The following is a 20,286-nucleotide window of genomic DNA, read 5'->3' as shown; positions in this document are numbered from 1 at the left end:
ACCAGACCCACGACTTAAACTAATTTTTTAAAAAAGTTTACGTTGTAGAGCTGCTTATGCTTTAACGACACAGATTAAAAAACAAATTCGGATAGTTTAGTGATTAAATTGAATGTTTTTATAGTTTAATGATTAAAATAGAAATATAAAAAAATTAGTGACTATTCGGATAGTTTACCCTTAAATAAACTATAATTAAAAACTTTAAAACATAAGCGAAATAATCTAAAGTTATCTGGGCCACACAGTTATAGTCGTTTGCAAGAAAAACCTAAGCCCATGAAAGGAGAATCCTACCCGGATAGCCGTCATCGTTTTCAAAATCCTATATTTATCTACAGCTTAAACCCTAAGTGTTTCTTCTGCCTTTTTGCGCCTCTCCTTTTTTTTTTTAAATTTTTTTTTGGCTCTCTTGGTTCTCATTTTCTCAATTCTATCCACAGTAGTATGGGGAAACCAAAGCACTACCGACCTCCGGCAAGTTCTTTTGAACTTTATTGCTTTCAAATTGGCGATTTCAATTTTCAAATTTGACTTATTGTAAGGATTTTTTTTTTCTCATAATTTATGGTGAAATTTTACAGGGAAAGAAAAAGGAAGGAAATGCTGCGAGATATGTGACGAGGTCACAAGCTATTAAAATCCTTCAAGTTAGCCTTTCGGATTTCAGGTTCATCTCTTCTTTCTCACTTTTATTAATTATTATTATTTAAGCTTCCTTTATTTGCCTTCTTTTATCATTTTTTTTTCATGTTGTTTTTAGCTTCGAAGATCAATTAGCTAAGAATTTGAAACTATTGAGCTTCGTTAAGCTGAGATTAGTTCATCAGGTAGCAGTTAGTTGCTATATTTGCTAACTGTTTTTTGCTCACTGAACCAAAGAGAAGAAGTGTGTATGGAAAATATTCTTATTGCTAGCTTTTTACTTCAGCATGAGTTTATTACTATGTTCATTTTATGTTATATTTTAAAGCTATTTGTTTTTTTTAATTGATATGATTTTGCTTTTATTATTATTATTATTATTATTATTATTATTATAAATTGAGGATTTTAGTAAGAAAACATCAAAAAAAGCCTCAACGAAATGAAACGCGTATTGATGGGGTGTGTTATTTTTTATTAAATATGGTTGGCTTCGTTTTGCTTTAATGGATTTAATATTGCAGGAAATTATGCATCCACAAAGGAGTATTTCCGAGAGAGCCAAAGAAGAAAGTGAAAGGAAATCATCATACTTACTATCACTTGAAGGATGTCATGTACATTCTTCATGATCCACTACTTGAGAAGTTTAGAGAAATAAGGGCATATCAAAGGAAGATAAAGAAAGCTAAGGCTAAAAAGAATGCTGAGTTAGCAAAGCTTCTTCTATCTCGTGCACCTTCTTACAGACTTGATATGGTCATCCGTGATAGGTTTGTGAAACAATCTTTGTATGTTTTATTTCCTCTCGTTGGTAGTTGTATGAATTCTGTAGTATCTAAATGTGTTTGGTATTTTAGGTATCCAACATTTATTGATGCACTTAGAGATTTGGATGATCCTCTTACAATGGTGCACCTGTTCGCAATGTTGCCTGCCATTGATAGGCTTAAAATTGAAGTGAAGCGCATTCATAACTGTCGAAGGTTGGTGTGTTTTTCATTATTATTGAGTAATAAAACAAGAAGAGAGGGATTGATGGTTACCTTACTTCTAGAATCTCATCAGTTGCATCTTTGTCTTGCTATTCTCGGTTCTTTTTCAGGTTGTGTCATGAATGGCAAGCCTACATTTCTCGCACACATAAATTGCGGAAGGTTTTTGTGGCTGTAAAGGGTATATATTACCAGGTACTGGGACCTTATGTTGCTGTTAATTGTAATTATTTTTCCTGCCAGCTATTATGCAGTTTCTACCTTCTCTATTATGCATGTTGTTTAAGGTTACTCTCTTCCTCATGCAGGCTGAGGTTGATGGTCAAAAAATCACATGGTTAGCACCACATGCACGGCAACAAGTATTAACTGATGATGTTGACTTCAATGTCATGCTAACATTTTTGGAATTTTATGAGGTTACATCTTTCTCTCTCCACGTTGCCTAGTTTGTAAACAGATATAGAATCTTTTTATTAATGAGCAAGGACTGTCATAGTCAGAAAGGTGGAAGGTGTGTCGTGAAGTCTTAGAAACATAGGTAAAATAAGCTTTTAAGAGCATGAAGGAGAAGCTATTAGTTGTTTGTTCTTGTTATGTTATTTTTATTTTACCTTTTTAATTTTAGATTACCTATCAATTTAAGTCATATCTTCCACCTATATTGCTTTGCTACTTTTATGATAAGTTTGTAAATTGTTTCAAGCTACTTTATCACCAGCTGTTGTTATCTGCTAGTTACTTCAATTTATTGGCTTTTATTTCTTTTTCATTTATTTATTTTGAGTGCAGGCACTTCTTGGCTTTGTCAATTTTCAACTTTATCATTCTATAAATGTGAAGTATCCTCCTATTTTGGATCCCCGGTTGGAGGCTCTGGCAGCAGGTTTGCTTTATTGCTTTACTTTTTGTAATGACACTTGCACGTTCTTTTCAGAATTATATGCAGTTTTAAGTGCTGACTATGAATTATTCTTGTAAATTTCTTCCTCTTGGATGTATATGATAATATTAATCTTCTGTTTCTGAATACTGCAGATCTCTATGCATTATCAAGGTATTTTGATGCTAACCACAGAGCCGTTATTCAAGAACCTCAAGTTGCTGGTTCATCTAGATCGGAGCAAGAGCAGGAGGAGTCTGACTTACGACTTGCTCAACTTCAGCATCAACTGCCTGCCAATGAACCTGGTGCACTAATGCACCTTGTTCAAGATGCATCCAGTGAAATTGAGGAAGACGAAACTACAAGGAATTGTAAAATTCTTTTTCAAAATAAGAAAATTTTCTTGAGTCGTGAGGTGAGATTAATTCTTCCTGGCTGAAGTTCTATTCTATATCAAGTCTGTGTAGATTTGCTTCATTTTGTTCAACAGAAGCAGTACACTAAGTGGCTTTGATTTCTTTAGATTAGTTCATTTCTGTTGGAATAGTTCCTAATGCTCCTTGTATTCAGGTTCCAAGAGAATCCCTGCTTTTTGTCATTCCTGCTTTTGGAGGTATTGTTTCTTGGGAAGGAGATGGAGCTCCATTTGCTGAATCTGATGATAGCATCACTCATCAGGTGCGCCAATAAACAGAACATGTGTGAGATTTGCAGGCACCTGGTAATTTTGGTTTTGGAGACTTCCTTTTTTACTTGATGTTTTTGTTTGTGTAGATTGTGGACAGACCAACCCAGGGACATGTGTATCTTTCAAGAGAATATGTTCAACCTCAGTGGGTTTATGACTGCATAAATGCACGAATCATCTTGCCAACTGAGCCATATATGGTTGGGAGGTAAATTTTTGGAACTTGCTCTTGAAATATCTATTTAATCACTGTGTTTTAACTTTTTGCTTTTGTTTTGGTTCAATGTATTCCTTCTGGTTCTCATTTTCTAATTTGGTTTCTTCATTTATATAATTTGGTGTGTGCATACCCCCTTGAATCGATATGAATCATTTAATTGCAATTGAAGCTGGAATATTGTCATTTCATGTCAATGCCATCGGTGTTTGATATGGCCATCTTCCTGTCAATAGGGACCCACCTCCACATCTGTCACCTTTTGTTGATGATGAGGCCGAAGGGTATGTTCCTGATTATGCCAAGACCATTAGACAACTACAGGCTGCTGCAAAAAGTGATATTCAACCTTTGCCTGGCACGGGAAATGATGAGTTGGATAACTCTCAAAATATGTTGGCAGAAGGGTTTATCAATAGAACAGAGGCTATGGAGGCTGCTGAGAAGAAGCAAGAGGTATGTTGTGCTGGAGTTCTAGAAAATTCAATACACGATGGATATTCAAAAATTATATTTCTTTTACATGGGAGATCCTAGGAAGTTCACTTATGCCGTTACTGACTTAATGGTTTTATATTTTTGCAGATGATGCTTCTTGAGAAGCAGTATCATAATGAATTGAAAATGGAACTTCAGGGTGTCTCAAGTATAAATAAGTTGAACTCTGAGGATACCAAGTCTAAGGAACAATCTCTTCCTGATGTAGAAGAGCAAAGTGCCGAGGATCCATCAAGACTCATGATGTCTCGTAAAAAGAGGGGGCTTTATAAGGCCATTGAGGTAACTTCATTAACCTTCTTATCATAGCTTTGAGCACCCGACTTTCCATGTTATCATAGTTTTGTTGTAGTTGATCTATCAATTTGGAAGTTTGCCAGCATAGATATGGTTTTCATCTTAGTGGTTCCCACCAGGCAATAGTTTATTAATTTATAGTGTTTTTCTCTGGTTTGGGGAAAAAAGGGAAGGGGATGAGTATGTATCCGACATAGGCATGTTTCGATCTTTTTATAGTTATTCTATATGTGAAAGATCATAGCATTGCCCATGTTTGAACGTGTTGGACACATGAGGAAAAAAAGAGAGGAAGAATTTGACATTATGAATCGATGTTTCATCTTTGGTTTGACTTGATTGTATTTCGATTTGGTCAGATGGGCAAGCAACAGAAGAAGGAGCGTGTTGAAAAACTCAAGGAGCGGAAGAGGAATATTGAAGCAGCTCAGAAATCTGAGAAGAAGCATAGAAAAGCACAAGTTTCTTGAGGTTTTTATTTTTATGTTTTTGGTAATATTGTTTTATGACAAAGCTAGTTAAAGTTGATAGTGATTGTAAGTTTAAGAGTTGCGCCAATTGTTGGTGTAAATGGTTAAAATTTTGTTAAGTTATGGTTTAAAGTTATTGAGATTTGGAATGATAAAAAAACAAAAACTGGGTTCATCATCATAATATATTCATATCTATCGTGCAGTCCCAAAATTAGAGAATCAAAAGGTTCCTATTGCCTATTGGTATAATTACATACAAGCTCTTAATGTTGAGGGTAAAAATGAACAATTTCCACTAATCAGAGCCGAAGAATATAAATTTTAGTGTATCCAATAATGAAAGAGAAAATGAAGAAAAATCAAAGCTAAGTATTTTAATAAAATCAATCTTGGAAAGGAGAAATTAATTAACTAATAAGAGACCTTTAGCTTTATGCATCCTTACGCCCCCGATGGAAGGTAGCTGGAGGCAACGGTTTGGTCAGAAGGTCAGCGAGCTGATTTACGGTATGGAGATGCGAAACTTCAACTTTTAAAATAGGTTAGATTGGAAATTCGTTTAAATTGATTAAAAAATCAGTTAAATCATTTTTTAAAATTTTAATATTTTTTAGTCAAATCCGTTGAATTATCAAGCTAATAAACTGGTAACTTGATTGGTTTGACCATTAATTCAATTTGAAAAACATTAATAGTAACGTATTTCATTCAACCATAAAAGATAAGATTGACACAAATATAAATGGTGTTGATATTTCCATTTGTGACTTTTGAGAATAGTTGAAAGCTTCATTTCTATTTAATTTTTATATAAAATGTTCATAAATATGTTTTTATGTATATTTTTTATCCTCATTGTGTTATAATCTAGTTAATAAAAATTATGTTGATTGAGTCTCCGTTATTATTGTAACAAATAAGATACATAAGTTGAAGTGCACTTAAACACGTTTTATCCAGATTTAAGATTGATGGAGAGGTTATAAGTACAAATACAAATTTAAAATCAAAATTATATCTTACCAAAAAATAAATTTTTATAAAATATTAAAATTTAGTGATGAAGTAAAATAATTGTGATGAGTAATATTTATCTAATTGGGCTCAACCAAACCCAAATAAAAAATAAATCTTAAACCCAATTCAAAATTTCCTTCTCCATATATAAAATCCCTAAAAAACCCTAACCCTAACCTTAACTTCCTTAGTTTTCTCTTAGAAAAGACTTCAGCCACGCAGCCCCTCTACCGATCCAAACAATGGGACGCGTCCGTACGAAGACCGTGAAGAAATCGTCTCGTCAGGTAATCGAGCGGTACTACTCTCGCATGACCCTTGATTTTCACACCAACAAAAAGGTTATAGAAGAAGTAGCTATTATCCCATCCAAGAGGCTCCGGAACAAGATTGCTGGGTTCTCAACCCATTTGATGAAACGGATCCAGAAGGGTCCGGTTCGTGGCATTTCTCTGAAGCTTCAGGAAGAAGAGCGTGAGCGTCGTATGGATTTCGTCCCCGATGTATCGGCTATTGCTGTTGATTCAATAGAAGTTGATAAGGAAACCATTGATATGCTTTCACTTCTTGGAATGGCCGATCTTCCCGGGATTGTTAAGGTTGATCCGGTTGCTGTTCAGGTTCCTCAAGTCGGGTTCGGACGTGGTGGAGGACCCGGAAGGAGGTTTTAAGTGGTGGGTTTTCCATGGATATGATGGGTTCTTAATTTTAAGTTTGATATGTTTTCTTTTGGGATTTTGTGTTTTTGTTGCAACCATTTTAGTTATGTCTAATGCTACTGAAAATTTATTAAGTTTGATAAGAACTTCCTTTCGAAGGTTTTTGGAATGGGTAATATTTAGTTGTTAGCTTGTTTAATTAATTCCTATTGAGTTCATTTTCTCTTTGGAAATCATTTTATATTTCTAAGTTTGTTTTTAGCTTTTGAAATATCGAAATGAAGGGGTAAAGAGTATGAGTTCAAGCCCTCATTTGGCATTCAAATTCGGAGTTCCTTTTTAGGTTAATGAATCTCAATTCAGTTTATAGGGAATTTGTTTTATATATTAAGTTCTTGTTTTGCAATTTTCAGTTGCAATCGAAATCAAGAAACTAAAAAGATGATCATTGCTTATTAAATTCTAGTGAGATATGATTCAATTCCATGTATTCAGATTGTCTTTGAAGTGTGCTCATAGGGAGGTTCTTTTCAATAAAAAGTCTCGTGTTCCGCAAATTTCATTGGAAATTGCAAGAAAGAGACTGAATATGATATGTTCAAATAAAGTATGGTTCAATTCCACAGCTGTATCATTTCTGCTGTGCCAAAGGCATCCATCAACTTGTAGTTAATATTATCCAACTTCCATGATCTTTGGTATCATATTGTTTGTTGTCTTTATATTCCATGATCATGGTTGGATTAATATTACATATGGATAAATGCATGGAAGACGAACACTTGTTGGGTTGAGTAGTAAAGAGCTCAATATCCCTTAAGCAAGGTTAGGAAGGTTTTGGTTTTGAGTTTTTTCAATGGAGAAAATTAGGTGATGTAATCTTCAATGAACAAACTGATCGGCATAAATGTGATTATAGCAAGCTTAGAAATATTGCGACTTCGTAATACTCCCGTTTTACAGTTCTGTTTACTCTCCCAGTATTTTCATGAAAAAGTAACTAGAAACACCACTTTCTCAATATGCTGTAAAAACACTCCAAGCTTAAACAAACAATGCCATGAACATAAAACAATTTGACTGAAAAGAAACCATTATTAGAAACCACCTAAGCATACGTGATTCTTTGTTGATTGACACAATTGGATTTGGATAATCTTCATTTCTTGCTCTCCTTTGGTGATATTGGTTTCGATTCTTTTGAATGAGATGATTTACCAGTAATTGCCTTCTTCATCTTGGAAATCGAATGCTTCACTTTCGATCCAACACCTGACAGTATGTTATGAGATTTTTTATGTGGTTTAATACCGGGTTCTGTCTTACTGTTTTCATCACCTTCATCTTCATCTGTTTTGGCTTCTTCCTCTGGTGGTTCTTCCTTGCTTACCACTATTTCCTTTTCTTCAATCACATTTTTAGCTCCTTGTAATCCTCTTGTGGATCTTTGGAGTAGGTCATACAATGATAGCTTAGCTGAATCCTCTGATTCAGGTTCCTCAGATTTTTCAGCACCTTCATTCTCTGGTCTTTTCTCTTTTCCATTATCGGGTCCTGCTTCTGAATATATCTCTTGAGCATTTCTAGGTTCCAAATCTCCAACTACAATTTTGTCTGAGGTTTCAGAAGCTTCATCCTGCTGTTCTGTTGGAAACTGTTGCTTGCCAATTGAATTTGTTGTCTTTTTGCACTCAATAGGATCTTTCTCTCCTGGAATCTGTTCGCCAAATGTTACATTAGTGATATATCTATGCTGGACATAGTATGTTATGTAATGACTTATGTTTAGACTCCATGGATGGACCTTGAAAAGGATTCTTTTAGAGCCCTCTTAAACTACATTAAGCTTGAAGTTGTTTCATTGCCTTACTCATAATGTGATATCATTTTTCTTACTAGATTCTTACCTCCTCTACTATAGTGGCTTCTTTCATGTCATCCTTCACAGTTTCATCTTTAGCAACGGTCTCTTTCTTGATATTGTCTCTTGCAGCATCCTTTGGAGTTTCCAAGGTGGGCTGTTGTGAATTTAAGATTCAAGATCAGAAGAGAAGAGGCAAGAAAAGAACCAAAAGATTATAGATGAGCATTTCGAGAACTGACCTTTTCATTTTGAATTTCATATGTTGGGACTTCGAAGGTTTTTTTTGTTTTGTTTCCAGTATGTTCATCTTCTTTGCTGCCATCTTCAAAATGAGAAATCAGGTCCTCATTGATCTGTCAAGATTGCTCCCATTGTTAGCAGTTGTTGAGTTCATATATAAAGTGTAAGAGCAAAACAAAAAGAAGAGAGAAAATGGAACCAGTGAAGAGTGCATGAAATTATTAAGGTTTAAATTGGATCTAACCTTTGTTTGTGGAGGTTGGATAACTATAGATTTCTCCTCCACAACAGATTTTAGCTCCTTGTTTTCTTCCTGCTCCGAGCATATATTGTCTCCAATCTTCATATCTGAGGAATCTTTATCTTGAGTTTCCACTTCCATCTGTTCTTTTTCTTCTCCTGCATCTACTGGAGCTGGATATTTATTCTCTTGTTTGTCCACAAGAAGAAATCGGGAAGCATCAGTTTCATCTTTTGCTTCTTTCTCAATCGTGTCTCGAGTCAATTGTGAAGTTCCTTTCGTGAAGTTTTCGACATGGTCAGATGATGATATCTTAGTCAAATCTTCCATGGATACAGACTCCTTGATTATTTCTTCACTTGAATTATTTACTGTTTTTTCTCCAGCATGTTCTCTTCCTCCTGAATAGATCTCTTTGACATCTCCGATTTCAGCCTTTTGCGGATCAACTCTGTCCTGCAAATCTATCCGAACATATTTCCTGACGACCAAACTTGTTATCTCCATGTTCTCAATATGATCAAATTCCCTTGGAATCTGCTTATCAGATGCTGTCTTTGTTGTTTCATCCGTCTGCTGAATATCATTGAGTATTTGATTGCCTTCTGCAATGGATATTTTGGAGCTTGATTCCTGATAAAAGATGAATGAAGAGCTGCTTAGATTTATGAAGTCAAACAAAACTGTTCTGTTTCCAACTAGAGTTTCATTTGCATAAAATATTAGGCAAAGTTCGAAAGGAGGGTTCATACTATTGTGGTTTCAATCCTGACAGCTGAAGCTTGGCCTCGATCCTCAACAACTGCATTTTTGATCTGCTTTTCAATTATCTCATTCTCGCTGGTCTTTTGAGCTTCCACAATGAACTGTTATAGATCAAAGGTTCAATTTAGATATTAAAAAACATGAGCGAATACGGTGAACAAAGTTTAGTTTCAGTTTCCTGACCTCTTCAAATGTATTGTCTTCAATCGGTTCATCCTTACCCACATTTTCTCTTGCCTCATCTTTGATCGGCTCTTCTGAATGGGAAGTCGAATAAGATGCAACCTGTTGATTTTGGCCACTCAGTTAGTGGTTATCGAAGGCAATAATAGAAAGGAGAATGAATAAGAAATACATGCAATTATTAAGGTTTTGAGCTAGTATTGCTTACCTCTTCTTTTGAAACTTCATTCAGTATGATTTCATTTCCTTCATTTGTTTGCTCACACTGATTTTCTTCACCGTCTGTCCCATCTCTTGCTTTGACAATATTCTCTTTGATTGCAGCATCTTTTGTTTCTTCGTTGAGTAGTTCATTGTCAAAAGCCTTTTCATGTATCTCCCTTTTGAAATTCGAAGTTTCTTCAACCTCTCCTTTTAGTTCCGGAATCTTCTCGTGACCCTCATCTTCTTTAAATTCTGTTTTATTTGTTTCATCTCGTTGGACCTCAGAAGGCAATACAGAGGTTGTGATATGATGGTGGTTAGTTTCACCTCTCAAAATGGCTTCGGCTTCCTTTATCTTGTCCTTTTCCTGGCTTAACTTTTCCTCTTTCTTTACTCCATCAATGTGTCCATTTTCAGTTTCTTTTTCCTTCATATCCTCCTCCTCGGTATTGCCAACTTCATCAACAGTTTTGTGCTTATACTCCTCAAATTGCAATGTGGCAACCAAATTTGAAATTTGCTCCTTGGGTTTCTCTGTTGCGGTAGTCTGAGAAGTAGCATTATCATCTACTGCAAGAGCTTCATCCTCCTTAAGCTGTTCCTTTTGCAAGGTCACATCATCTCTAGTATCACTTCGTAAGAATTTTGCTTCCTCCATTTTCTTACGTTCTATCTTCCCGGCTGTACCAGCAGTCATTTCATCTTCTTTGACAGCTTCTAGCCCAATGGAACTTCGCTTGTGTGAGCTTTTCTCTACTGTAATCTGTGCATCAGAAGCATCTTCTTCTGTCTTGTCTTTTATGATTTCCCCTTCGCTTGTTTTCTCATCTTCTGTCTCCTTAGTTTCAGGCTCACCAGGTCCTTCCTTTTCAAGCATTTCAGGTTCCTTCACCTTTTCTTCTTCTTTGCTGGCATCAGCTTCATGCTTTGGGTTCTGAACAGGGAATTCTAAATACAAAGATTGTTCATTTGATTCCTCCATTTGAAGAGCTTGAGCAGCAGCAGTTTCATCGTTTGTTGCATCATTAAGCTCCTGAAACTCTTGTTTTTCTAAGCATGTCTCAGCTTTTTTCTTTGCATCAGAAGGATCTTCTGAAATCTTGTCCGGACTAATGTCTGCTTCATTTATTTTCTCTTCTTCCATCTTTTCAGCTTTGCTCACATTTTCTTCTTTGTCCGAAACTAATGGAGAGCTCGTAGTCTTCTCCTCTGGTTTATTAGTCTCAAGAGTCTGCTCACCAGTTATTCCATCTCCTGCAACAGCATCTAGCTTTGTGGGTATTTCTTCCTTTGTTTTGCCATATTCTATCTCCTCATTTATGGCTCCAGTTCCATGTTCGCTTTCCTTGGAAGCCAATGTTGAAAATGTAGTTTGAATTTTCTCCTCCGGTTCCACATTAGGAAGACCCTCATCAGCAATTGTCTCTACTGCTTTAAGCTCTCCTTGTTCTTCATTTGGCAAGCGTACCTCTTCTATTCTCTTTGTGTCAGAAGAATCTTCTCGGCTCTCGTGTTTTATTTCAGCATCCTTCTGGATCTCTTCTTTAATATTCTCAATCGGGTTTGCAATTCTGATATTTTCACCCTCAGAAAGCAATGTGCAAGCAGAACTTTGAAGTTGCTCATCTGGTTTCTCTTCTGGAAGAGTATTGGTTGAACCAATATCATCGATGAGAATAGTTTCAACTCTTTGAGAGATGTAATCAGATGATGTTTCAGGTACTCCTTCAATGTCTTCAGTTTTATTGTCTTCCAGTTCTGCCGTTGGGCCTTTCTCAGGTTCAGCAACCTGATCTTTGTGCATGTAAAGTGCATCAGCATCTCTCTTGATTACCTCCACTTCATTGTTGTCATTAAGTGGGACTTCAAGTGCCAAGTCGGAGGATATATCTTCAAGCTGCCCCATCTCTACTTCTTTAGTCTCTTGATTGGCATCATCTTTAATGGTTTCTAGACCCATCTTGACTGAGCTGATATTCAATGTATTTATGAGCTCCTCATTCACAGCATCGTTTAAGTTCATCTGTGCTGCTAAGTCTGTCGCAACTTCAATATGACTCTCTTCACGGCAGAGTTTCAAGTCATCGATAATCTCAGCTTTTTCTTCTGCTTCTCTATCTTCACTGGACACTTTTGCTGGATCTGTGGACTCTTCACCCTGTCTCCTTTCTTCTAATTCTTCTATAATGTGGGATCCTTCTTTGTCATGGGTTGATTTTCTTTCAACCTCTGTTTGTTCTGCTTCTGTGTGCTCTCTGGACTCAGCTTCCTTGATACATTCAGTTGAGACTGAATTGTAGTCTTTTGCCTGTTAACACATAGTTAAAATGTTTGAGATTTTGACACATAAAAAGAACTATTTTAATAGAAGTATATAACTATTTATTAAGAATTACTGAGATGACCTTATTTGCTTCATCTCCTCTTGATACTGGAGGAAGTTCATTTGTACTACTTTCTTCCTCCATGACATGTTCTTTGATGGCTTCACTAACATCAGCTTTCTCAACTTCCTTATCAACCTGCCAACAATGATAATGTAACTGAAATTCACCTTGAATAAACATGAAGACAAAATATCTTACAAGCTCTTTACCTTTTCAGACAAAACGACAACGTTGGTAACCTTGTTTTCATTTTCTTCTCTGTTAATATAGTCTTCATCCTTCAGTTTGTCTTTCAGTTCCTCTGTAATATGTTCCTTGATTTCTTGACTGGTTTCATCATCTTGGCTCTTGGTGTCTTCAGGGATTGTTTCATTACTTTGGTCTTCAGCCACGGGTTCCGAGTCGGATTTGGGCTTTTCTTCAAAACCTGCTAGTGCTGGCTCAACATTCTGTTCGAAATTAATACATTAGTCGAGGGCTTGAGAAATCTGCTACTTAAATGAAGAGAAGCAATTGAATGGTGATAACTGATATGAACAAACGAACAAGATTAGACATACTATACAACTATGTTTTTCCATTATCGTATACATATGAAGTTTTGGTTTTTGTTTTCTGTTGATAATTTGATTTGACGAGGTTCTTCATTGAGTTAACCATTTTCTATACTAAAACCTGAATCCAGTTTGTCATTGGAACGTGAATTCAACAAGTCTGTTGCAGTTCCTATTACATTTACATTTACAGTTCCTATTACATTTACATTTGCATAAAATATTATGCTAACTTTGAAAGGAGGGTTGAAAGTAGTCTGACCTCTTCTGTTACTGTTATAGTTTCAATCCTGGAAACTGAAGCATGGCTTGGATCCTCAAAAGTTTTATCTTCAATCTGGTTTTCAATTATCTCAATTTCACTGGTCTTTTGAGCTTCCTGAACGAGCTGTTATAGATTTAATATTCAATATGTATTTATATAAGAGAAAAAAATGGAAGATGAACAAAGTTATAGTTTCTGTTTCCTTACCTCTCCATATGTCTTGCCTTCAGTCGGGTTTTCCTTTACTTCATCTTCCCCAGAGCCATCTTTGATCAGCTCTTCCGAACAGGAAGTTGAATAAGTTGTTTCAGTAACTTTCTTGTTCTTTTTGACCTGTCAAGTTTGACCCTTAGTTAATAGTCATCTAGATAACAATAGAAACGAGAATACATAGAAAATAGATGAAAAATTTATGATTTTTGAGCTAGTATTGGTTACCTGTTCTATCGAAACTTCATTCATTGGGATTTCATTTCCTTCATTTGTTTTCTCACACTGGTTTACTTCACTCCCTGACCCATCCCTTGCTTTGACAAGATTCTCTTTGATTGCAGCATCTTCTATTTCAGTGAGTAATTCATTGTCTAAAGCCTTTTCGCATGTATTCGCTTTGAAATTTGAGGCTTCCTCAACCTCACCCGGTTTTTCTTGAATCTTCTCGGGACTCTCATCTTTCGATTCCATGTCATTCATTTCATCTCCTTGGACCTCAGAAGGCAGTGCAGATGTTGTGATATGAAGGTGATCAGTTCCAACTTCCCGCACAGGTTTGGCCTCCTTTATCTCATCCTTTTCTGTGCTTATCTCTTCCACTGTCTTTACTCCATCAATTTCTCCAATTTTCGTTTCTTCTTCCTTCATATTCTCTTCTTCAGGATTGAGAATCTTCTCCTCAGGTTTCTCTGTTGGAATAGTCTGCAACGAAGTATTATTTTCTGCTGCAAGAGCTTCATCCTCCTGAAGCAGTTCCTTCTGTAAGATCACATCTTCTCCATTATCTTGTGAGAATTCTGCTTCGCCTTTTTTCTCACTTTCTATCTTCTCAGCTGTACCAGCAGTTGCTTTGTCTTCTGCAAAAGCTTCTAGCTTGACAGAGCTGTCCTTTTGTGAGCATATCTCTGCTGTTGTCCTTGCATCTGAAGCATCTTCTTCAGTCCCATCTTTTATGATTTGCCTATCGTTTGTTTTCTCATCTTCTTTCTCCTTTTTTTCATGCTCTAGCATTTCACTAGTTATAGCAGTGGCTGAAATATAAAGTTGCTTGTCTGAGGAAGACTGATCAGAAGCAATTTCTTCTTTTTTAACTAACTGACGCTCATTTAGCTCTTCTGTTACTCCAGCTGATGAGTCTTCATGGTTCCCATTGTGAAGCTTTTCAGTTTCTTTCCCTTTTTCTTTGTTTGCTTCAATCTCTTGTGATTCCTCAGTTAAGGAAGCCTGAGCAATAATGGTTTCTTGATCTATAACAGCTTTAGGCTCCTGAGGTCCTTCCTTTTCGAGAAGTTCCACTTCCTTCACCTTTTCCCCCTCTTCTTCATTGGCCTCAGCTCCATGCTTTAGGTTCTCTTCAGTCAATTCTGAGGAAGACTGACCAGAAGCAATTTCTTCTCTAGTAACTAATTGAAGCTCATTTAGCTTTTCTGTTTCTCCAGCTGACGAGTCTTCACGGTTCCCATCGTCAAGCTTTTTGGCTTCTTTCCTTTTCTCTTCGTTTGCTTCAATCTTTTGTGATTCCTCTGTTATTGAAGCCTGAACTATAATGGTTTCTTGATCCATAACAGCTTCAGGCTCCTGAGGTCTTTCCTTTTCGAGAATTTCCACTTCCTTCACCTTTTCTTCCTCTTCTTCACTGGCCTCAGCTCCACGCTTTGGGTTCTCAACAGTCAATTCTGAAGGCAAAGATTGCTCACTTGATTCCTCCACTTGGGGACATTGAGCAGTGGCAGCTTCATCTTTCTTGGCATCGTCAAGCTCCTGGATTGCTTCTTTTTCTGAACATGTCTCTGCTACTTCCTTTGCATTAAAAGAATCTTCTGAGATATTCTCTGAAGTGTCTGCTTCACTTAATTTATCTTCTTCTATCTTCTTAACCGAGCTTACATTTTCTTCCTCCTCCTTAGAAACCAATGGAAAGCTTGTGGTCCCCTCCTTTGGTATTTTAGTCTCAAGAATCTGCTCACCAGTTACTTCTTCCAACTTTTCCACACTTAGGCCATTCTCGGCTTCAACAATCTGATCTTTGGGCATGTAAAATGCCTTGAGATCTCTCTCGGTAATCTCTGCTTCATCATTGTTGTTAGTTGGGGCTTCTGGTGCCAAGTTGGAGGATCTTTCTTCAAGCTGCACCTTCTCTATTTCTTTGGTCTCTTGATTAGAATCACTTTCAAGGGTTTCTAAACTCATTTTGACTGAACTGATATTTGCTGTATTTTCAAGCTCCTCATTCACCTCAGTGTTGTTTAAGCTTGTCCCTGCTATTACTTCTGTCACAGCTTCAATAGGACTCTCTTCATGACAAAATTTTGAGTCATCAATAATCTCCTCGATTTTTTCTTCTTCTCTGTCTTCACCGTGCTCCTTTATTGGGTCTCTGGAATCTTCGTCCTGTCTCCTTTCTTCTATTTCTTTCGTAACGCCGGATCCTTCTTTGTCGTTGGTCGAATTTTCTTCAACCTCTGCTTTTATCTGCTCTTTGGACGCAGCTACCTTAATACATTCAGTTGAGACTGCACTGTAGTCTTTGACCTGTCAATACGTAGTTAAGATGTTTGAGAATTTGACATATCAAAAGAGCTATTTGAGTATAAGTATTAATTGTGAATCACTTATCTAACCTCATTAGTTTCTTCATCTCCTTTTGATACCGGATGAAGTTCATTTGTGCTACTTTCTTCCTCCATGACATGTTCTTTAATCTCTTTAATACCATCGACTTTCTCAACTTCCTTATCAACCTGCCAAAAATGAATATTTTTCAGTATAACAAAGAAATCTCCTTAAATAATCATGTAGGCAGAATATTCAGAAGTGTTCTTTACCTCTTCAGACAAAATTACAGCCTTCGTAACTACGTTTGTGTTTTGTTCACTGCTGATGCTGTCTTCATCTTCCAGTTTGTCTTTCAGTTCCTCTTTTATCTGTTCTTCAGTTTCTTGATTCTGAACGCCAATGCTGATTTCATCATCTAGGCTTTTGGTGTGTTCAGGGATTGTTTCCTTACTTTGATCTTCAGCCACTGCTTCTGTTTCAGATTTTGATTTTTCTTCAAAACCTGCTATTGCTACATTCTGTTTGAAATTGATACATTAGTTGAGGGCTGAAGAAACTCAGCTACTTAACTAAAGAGAAACAGATGAGGTGATATGAACATTTGGACAAGGTTAGACATTATATACAACTTTGTTTTCCATTATGGTATATATATATAATTTTGGTTTTTGTCTTCTTCAATGATTTGATTTCATGACGTCCTTCAATGAGTTATCACATTTTTGTGCTAAAACCTGGAATCTCTTTTGTAATATGAACCGATTCAAGGAATCGACTAGAAAGTTGCACACTTATACTTCCTATCTGCGTAAAATATTATGAAAGGTTAAAGGAGGATTCAATGGTAGGCTAACCTCTTCTGTTACTGATGTGGTTTCAATCTTGACAACTGAAGCTTGGCCTGGATCCTCAACAGTTTTATCTTCGATCTGGTTTTCAATTATCTCGTTTCCACTGGTCTTTTGAGTTTCCGCAATGAGCTGTTAAGGACAAAGCTTCAGTACAGATATTGAAAAGAAAGAATATGTAAGATGAACGAATTTTAGTTTTCATTTCCTGACCTCTTCATGTTTCTTGTCTTCAACCAGTTTATCCTTCAGCTCTTCTCCAGAGCCATCTTTGATCATCTCTTCCAAATGGGAAGTTGAATAAGATATTTCAGTAACTTCCTTGTTCTCCATAACCTGTCAATTTTCACTCTCATTTAATAGTTTTCACAATAATAAATTTTAATTGCAAGGAAGTACGTGAAATTGTTAAGGTTTTGAGCTAGTTTTGCCTACCTCTTTGTCCAAATCTTTATCCACCGTGATTTCATTTCCTTCAATTGTTTTCTTGCATTGATGTTCTTCACCCTCTGTCTCATCTCTTGCTATGACAATTTTCTTTTCGTTGGCAGCATCTTCTGTTTCAGTGAGTAATTCATTGTCAGAAGCCCTTTTACATGTCTCCTTGTTGAAATTTAAGACTTCCTCTATCTCTCTTGTTTGTTCTTGAATATTCTCTGTACTTTCTTCTTCTTTCAGTTCTGTTTCCATTGTTTCATTTTCTTTGACCTCAAAAGGCAATGTAGAGGTTGTAGAATGAAGGTTATCTGTTGATGTCTCACCTGGAACAATATGAACTGCAGCTGCTCTATCTTCCAAGGCATCTTGAAGCTCTTTTGTGCTCTTTGATTGTGAGCTTTCTTCATCTTCAAATGATTCTGCTTTTATTTTCTGTTCTTCTATAACAGCTCCATGCTCCTCCGATTCCTTGGATATAACCTCACTAATAATTGTTTCACCTTCCAACATGGCTTCAGGTTCATTTGTGCTACTTTCTTCCTCCATGACCTGTTCTTTAGTATCTTCACCACCATCAGCCTGCTAAAGTTAACTTTTGTCAATCAACAGAAATAAATCTTCTTAAAAAGTCATATAGGCAAAGTATTTATAAGTGTTCTTTACACAACCTTATTTGTGTTTTTGTCTTTGTTAACACTGTCTTCATCCTTAAGTTTGTCTTTCTGTTCCTCTTTTATTTGATTTTCAGTTTCTTTATTTTGGGCATCGGTGTTGGTTTCGTCATCTTGGTTCTTGGTGTCTTCAGGGATTGGTTCCTTGCTTTGGTCTTCAGCCACTGGTTCTGAGTCAGATTCGGGCTTTTCTTCAGAACCTGCTAGTGCTAGCTCAACAGTCTGTATGAAATTAATAAGTTAGCCGAGGGCCCCAGAAATCCACTAAAATGAAGAGAAACAATTGAATGGTGATATGCACATCTGGACAAGGTTAGACACTTATAAAATTTTGGTTTTTTTCTTCTTTCAATAATTTGATTTTATGAGGTTCTTCAATGGGTTAACTGTGTTCTATACTAAAACCTGAAATTCCTTTTGTCACTCACACAGATTCATAAAATTAACTAGACTGTTGCACAATCTGTTACGGTTACATTTGCATAAAATATTATGAAAAGCATGGAAGGAGGATTCAATGCTGTCTAACCTCTTCTGTTGCTGTTGCGGTTTCAATCCTGGCATCTGAAGCTTGGACTGGATCCTCAACAGTTTTATCTTCTATTGGATTCTCATTTTCACTGGTCTTTTGAGCTTCCAAGATGACCTGTTATAGATTAAAGCTTAACTACAGATATCAAAAGGCAAAAAATGAGTAAGATGAAGAAAAGTTTAGTATTGCTTACCTTTTCTGTTGAAACTTCATTCAATATGATTTCCCCTGTCTCAGTTCTTGCTTTGACAAGTTTCTTGTGGATTGCAGCATCCTCTGTTTCATTTAGGAACTCATTTTCGGAAGCCTTTTCATGTATCTCCTTATTGAAATCGGAAGCTTCCTCAATCTCCCTTGTTTGTTCTGGAATCTTGTCGGTATTCTCATCTTCTTCCAGTTCTGTTTCCTTCCTTTCATCTCCTTGGACCTCAGATGGCAGCATAGAGGTTGTAAGATGAATGTGATCTGTTGGCAATGTGTCAGCAGGATTTGGAAGATCTTTGTGTTTTTCTGTCTGGATCACTTCTGAAGAAGCATTGTCATCTACTGCAAGAGCTTCATCCTCTTGAAGCCGGTCCTTCTGCAAGGATGCATCTTCTTCATTATAATCTTGTGTTTTCACACTTTCTATCATCTCATCTGTTATAGTTCTTTCACATTCCTCTTCCTTTGAAGGCAGTGCAGAGGTTGGATTCTGAATCTGTTCATCTGATGTCTTCTCAGTGAGAGTCTCACTGACTGTCATTTCATCTTCTGCAACAGCTTCTGGTTTGACAGACCTTTCGGTTTGTGAGCGTATCTTTAATGCTGTCTTTTCCTCCTTAGCATCTTCTTGAATCTCGTTTCTTATGAGCTCCCCTTCGTTTGTTTTCTCATCTTCTTTTTCAGTGTCATCATTTTTACCATCATCAAGCTCGAGAAATTCTTCTTTTTCCAGGCATATCTCTGTCGTTGTATCTGCAACTGAAAGATCTTCTGAAATCTTGTCTGGAATCATGTTTGCTTCATATATTTTCTCTTCTTCTATGCGTATATTTTCTTCATTGTCTTCCTCAAAAACCAATGGAGTGCTTATTGGGCCCTCCTTTGGTTTATTACCTGAGAGAGTCTGCTCACCAGTTACTACACCTCCTGTAAGAACATCTGGTTTAGTGGGTACTTCTCCCTTTGTTTTTCCATATTCTATCGCCTCACTGATGTCTCTGGTTCCATGCTCACTTTCCTCAGAAGGTAATGTTGAAGATGTTGTTTGAATTTGCTCCACTGGTCCATCAGTTAGAGAAGCCTGATCAGCAATAGTTTCTTCTTCTGAGACTGCTTTAAGTTCTGTTTGTTCATTTGACAAGCATACCTCTTCTATTGTCTTTGTTTCAGATGAATCTCCTCGACACTCTTGTTTTATTTCATCATCCTTCTGCATCTCTTCTTCGATCTTTTCAACAGGACTTGCTTCAGTCTCAGAAAGCAATGAGCAATAAGAAGTTTGAATTTGCTCCTCAAGTTTTACTTCTAAAACTGTTTTAGGGGAACCCATATGATCTATTTCCCCCAGTAGCTCAGCTTTTGACGTTTTGGAGGCTTCACTCTTTGTCTCTACAAGCTCATGGTCCTGGGTTAGGTTGCCAACCGTTTCTTCTCTTACTTCTGTTACTGCTTCAATACGACTCTCATTATAAGACATGTTTGAGTCATCAATTATCTCCTCAGTTTTCTCTTCTGCTTCTCGATCTTCGCTATGCAGACTTACAGGATCTCTGGACTCCTCATCCTGTCTCATTTCCTCAAATTCTTTGGTGATGTGGGATGCTTCTCCATCACTGGTTAAATATTCTTCAACCTGCAAATTTTCTGCGACTATCTGCTCTTTGGTCTCGACTTCCGTGACACATTCAGTTAGGACTGAACTGTAGTCATCCACCTGTGCATAAGGTAGTTAAAAAGTTTAACAAT

The 20,286-nt window shown here is 36.7% G+C and overlaps 3 protein-coding genes across 7 annotated transcripts in view; 2 read left to right on the top strand and 1 right to left on the bottom strand.

Annotated features, from left to right (window-relative positions):
- The first annotated feature begins 219 nt into the window (after positions 1 to 219).
- Positions 220 to 4,862, top strand: LOC108458095 (pescadillo homolog). The gene is made up of 13 exons (XM_017757347.2): positions 220 to 477; positions 585 to 670; positions 1,170 to 1,418; positions 1,506 to 1,631; positions 1,751 to 1,835; positions 1,949 to 2,059; positions 2,433 to 2,526; positions 2,679 to 2,941; positions 3,097 to 3,204; positions 3,301 to 3,422; positions 3,668 to 3,887; positions 4,017 to 4,211; positions 4,586 to 4,862. Exons 1-13 carry the CDS (start codon positions 280 to 282, stop codon positions 4,694 to 4,696), a joined length of 1,968 nt encoding a protein of 655 aa, XP_017612836.2. The 5' UTR covers positions 220 to 279; the 3' UTR covers positions 4,697 to 4,862.
- A 1,001-nt stretch (positions 4,863 to 5,863) lies between these two features.
- Positions 5,864 to 6,578, top strand: LOC108481203 (40S ribosomal protein S17-like). Its single transcript, XM_017784370.2, has one exon. It carries the CDS (start codon positions 5,959 to 5,961, stop codon positions 6,385 to 6,387), a length of 429 nt encoding a protein of 142 aa, XP_017639859.1. The 5' UTR covers positions 5,864 to 5,958; the 3' UTR covers positions 6,388 to 6,578.
- Positions 6,579 to 7,256: 678 nt separating this feature from the next.
- The window catches only part of LOC108481178 (uncharacterized), a 29,788-nt gene continuing 16,758 nt past the window's right edge, over positions 7,257 to 20,286 (bottom strand). For 2 of the 5 annotated variants that reach the window (XM_017784352.2, XM_053030410.1), the window contains exons 24-43: positions 18,530 to 20,254; positions 18,334 to 18,450; positions 17,802 to 18,026; positions 17,131 to 17,712; positions 16,909 to 17,031; positions 16,702 to 16,827; positions 16,117 to 16,365; positions 15,913 to 16,032; positions 13,517 to 15,823; positions 13,286 to 13,411; positions 13,076 to 13,201; positions 12,469 to 12,708; positions 12,278 to 12,394; positions 9,877 to 12,180; positions 9,669 to 9,770; positions 9,473 to 9,586; positions 8,724 to 9,353; positions 8,479 to 8,592; positions 8,283 to 8,393; positions 7,257 to 8,092 (exon numbers count right to left, since the gene is read on the bottom strand). In XM_017784352.2, the coding sequence (XP_017639841.2) occupies positions 7,535 to 8,092; positions 8,283 to 8,393; positions 8,479 to 8,592; positions 8,724 to 9,353; positions 9,473 to 9,586; positions 9,669 to 9,770; positions 9,877 to 12,180; positions 12,278 to 12,394; positions 12,469 to 12,708; positions 13,076 to 13,201; positions 13,286 to 13,411; positions 13,517 to 15,823; positions 15,913 to 16,032; positions 16,117 to 16,365; positions 16,702 to 16,827; positions 16,909 to 17,031; positions 17,131 to 17,712; positions 17,802 to 18,026; positions 18,334 to 18,450; positions 18,530 to 20,254 (10,116 nt within the window). In that variant the 3' untranslated portion in view covers positions 7,257 to 7,534. The remainder of the gene's footprint in view (positions 8,093 to 8,282; positions 8,394 to 8,478; positions 8,593 to 8,723; positions 9,354 to 9,472; positions 9,587 to 9,668; positions 9,771 to 9,876; positions 12,181 to 12,277; positions 12,395 to 12,468; positions 12,709 to 13,075; positions 13,202 to 13,285; positions 13,412 to 13,516; positions 15,824 to 15,912; positions 16,033 to 16,116; positions 16,366 to 16,701; positions 16,828 to 16,908; positions 17,032 to 17,130; positions 17,713 to 17,801; positions 18,027 to 18,333; positions 18,451 to 18,529; positions 20,255 to 20,286) is intronic. The other 3 variants (XM_053030409.1, XM_053030411.1, XM_053030408.1) reach the window with 3 other exon arrangements.

The sequence above is a fragment of the Gossypium arboreum genome, chromosome 7, assembly GCF_025698485.1.
Source record: "Gossypium arboreum isolate Shixiya-1 chromosome 7, ASM2569848v2, whole genome shotgun sequence".
Taxonomy (NCBI): domain Eukaryota; kingdom Viridiplantae; phylum Streptophyta; class Magnoliopsida; order Malvales; family Malvaceae; genus Gossypium; species Gossypium arboreum.
Note: the sequence above shows the minus strand (reverse complement) of the source record. Positions and strands in the feature narration are given on the sequence as shown.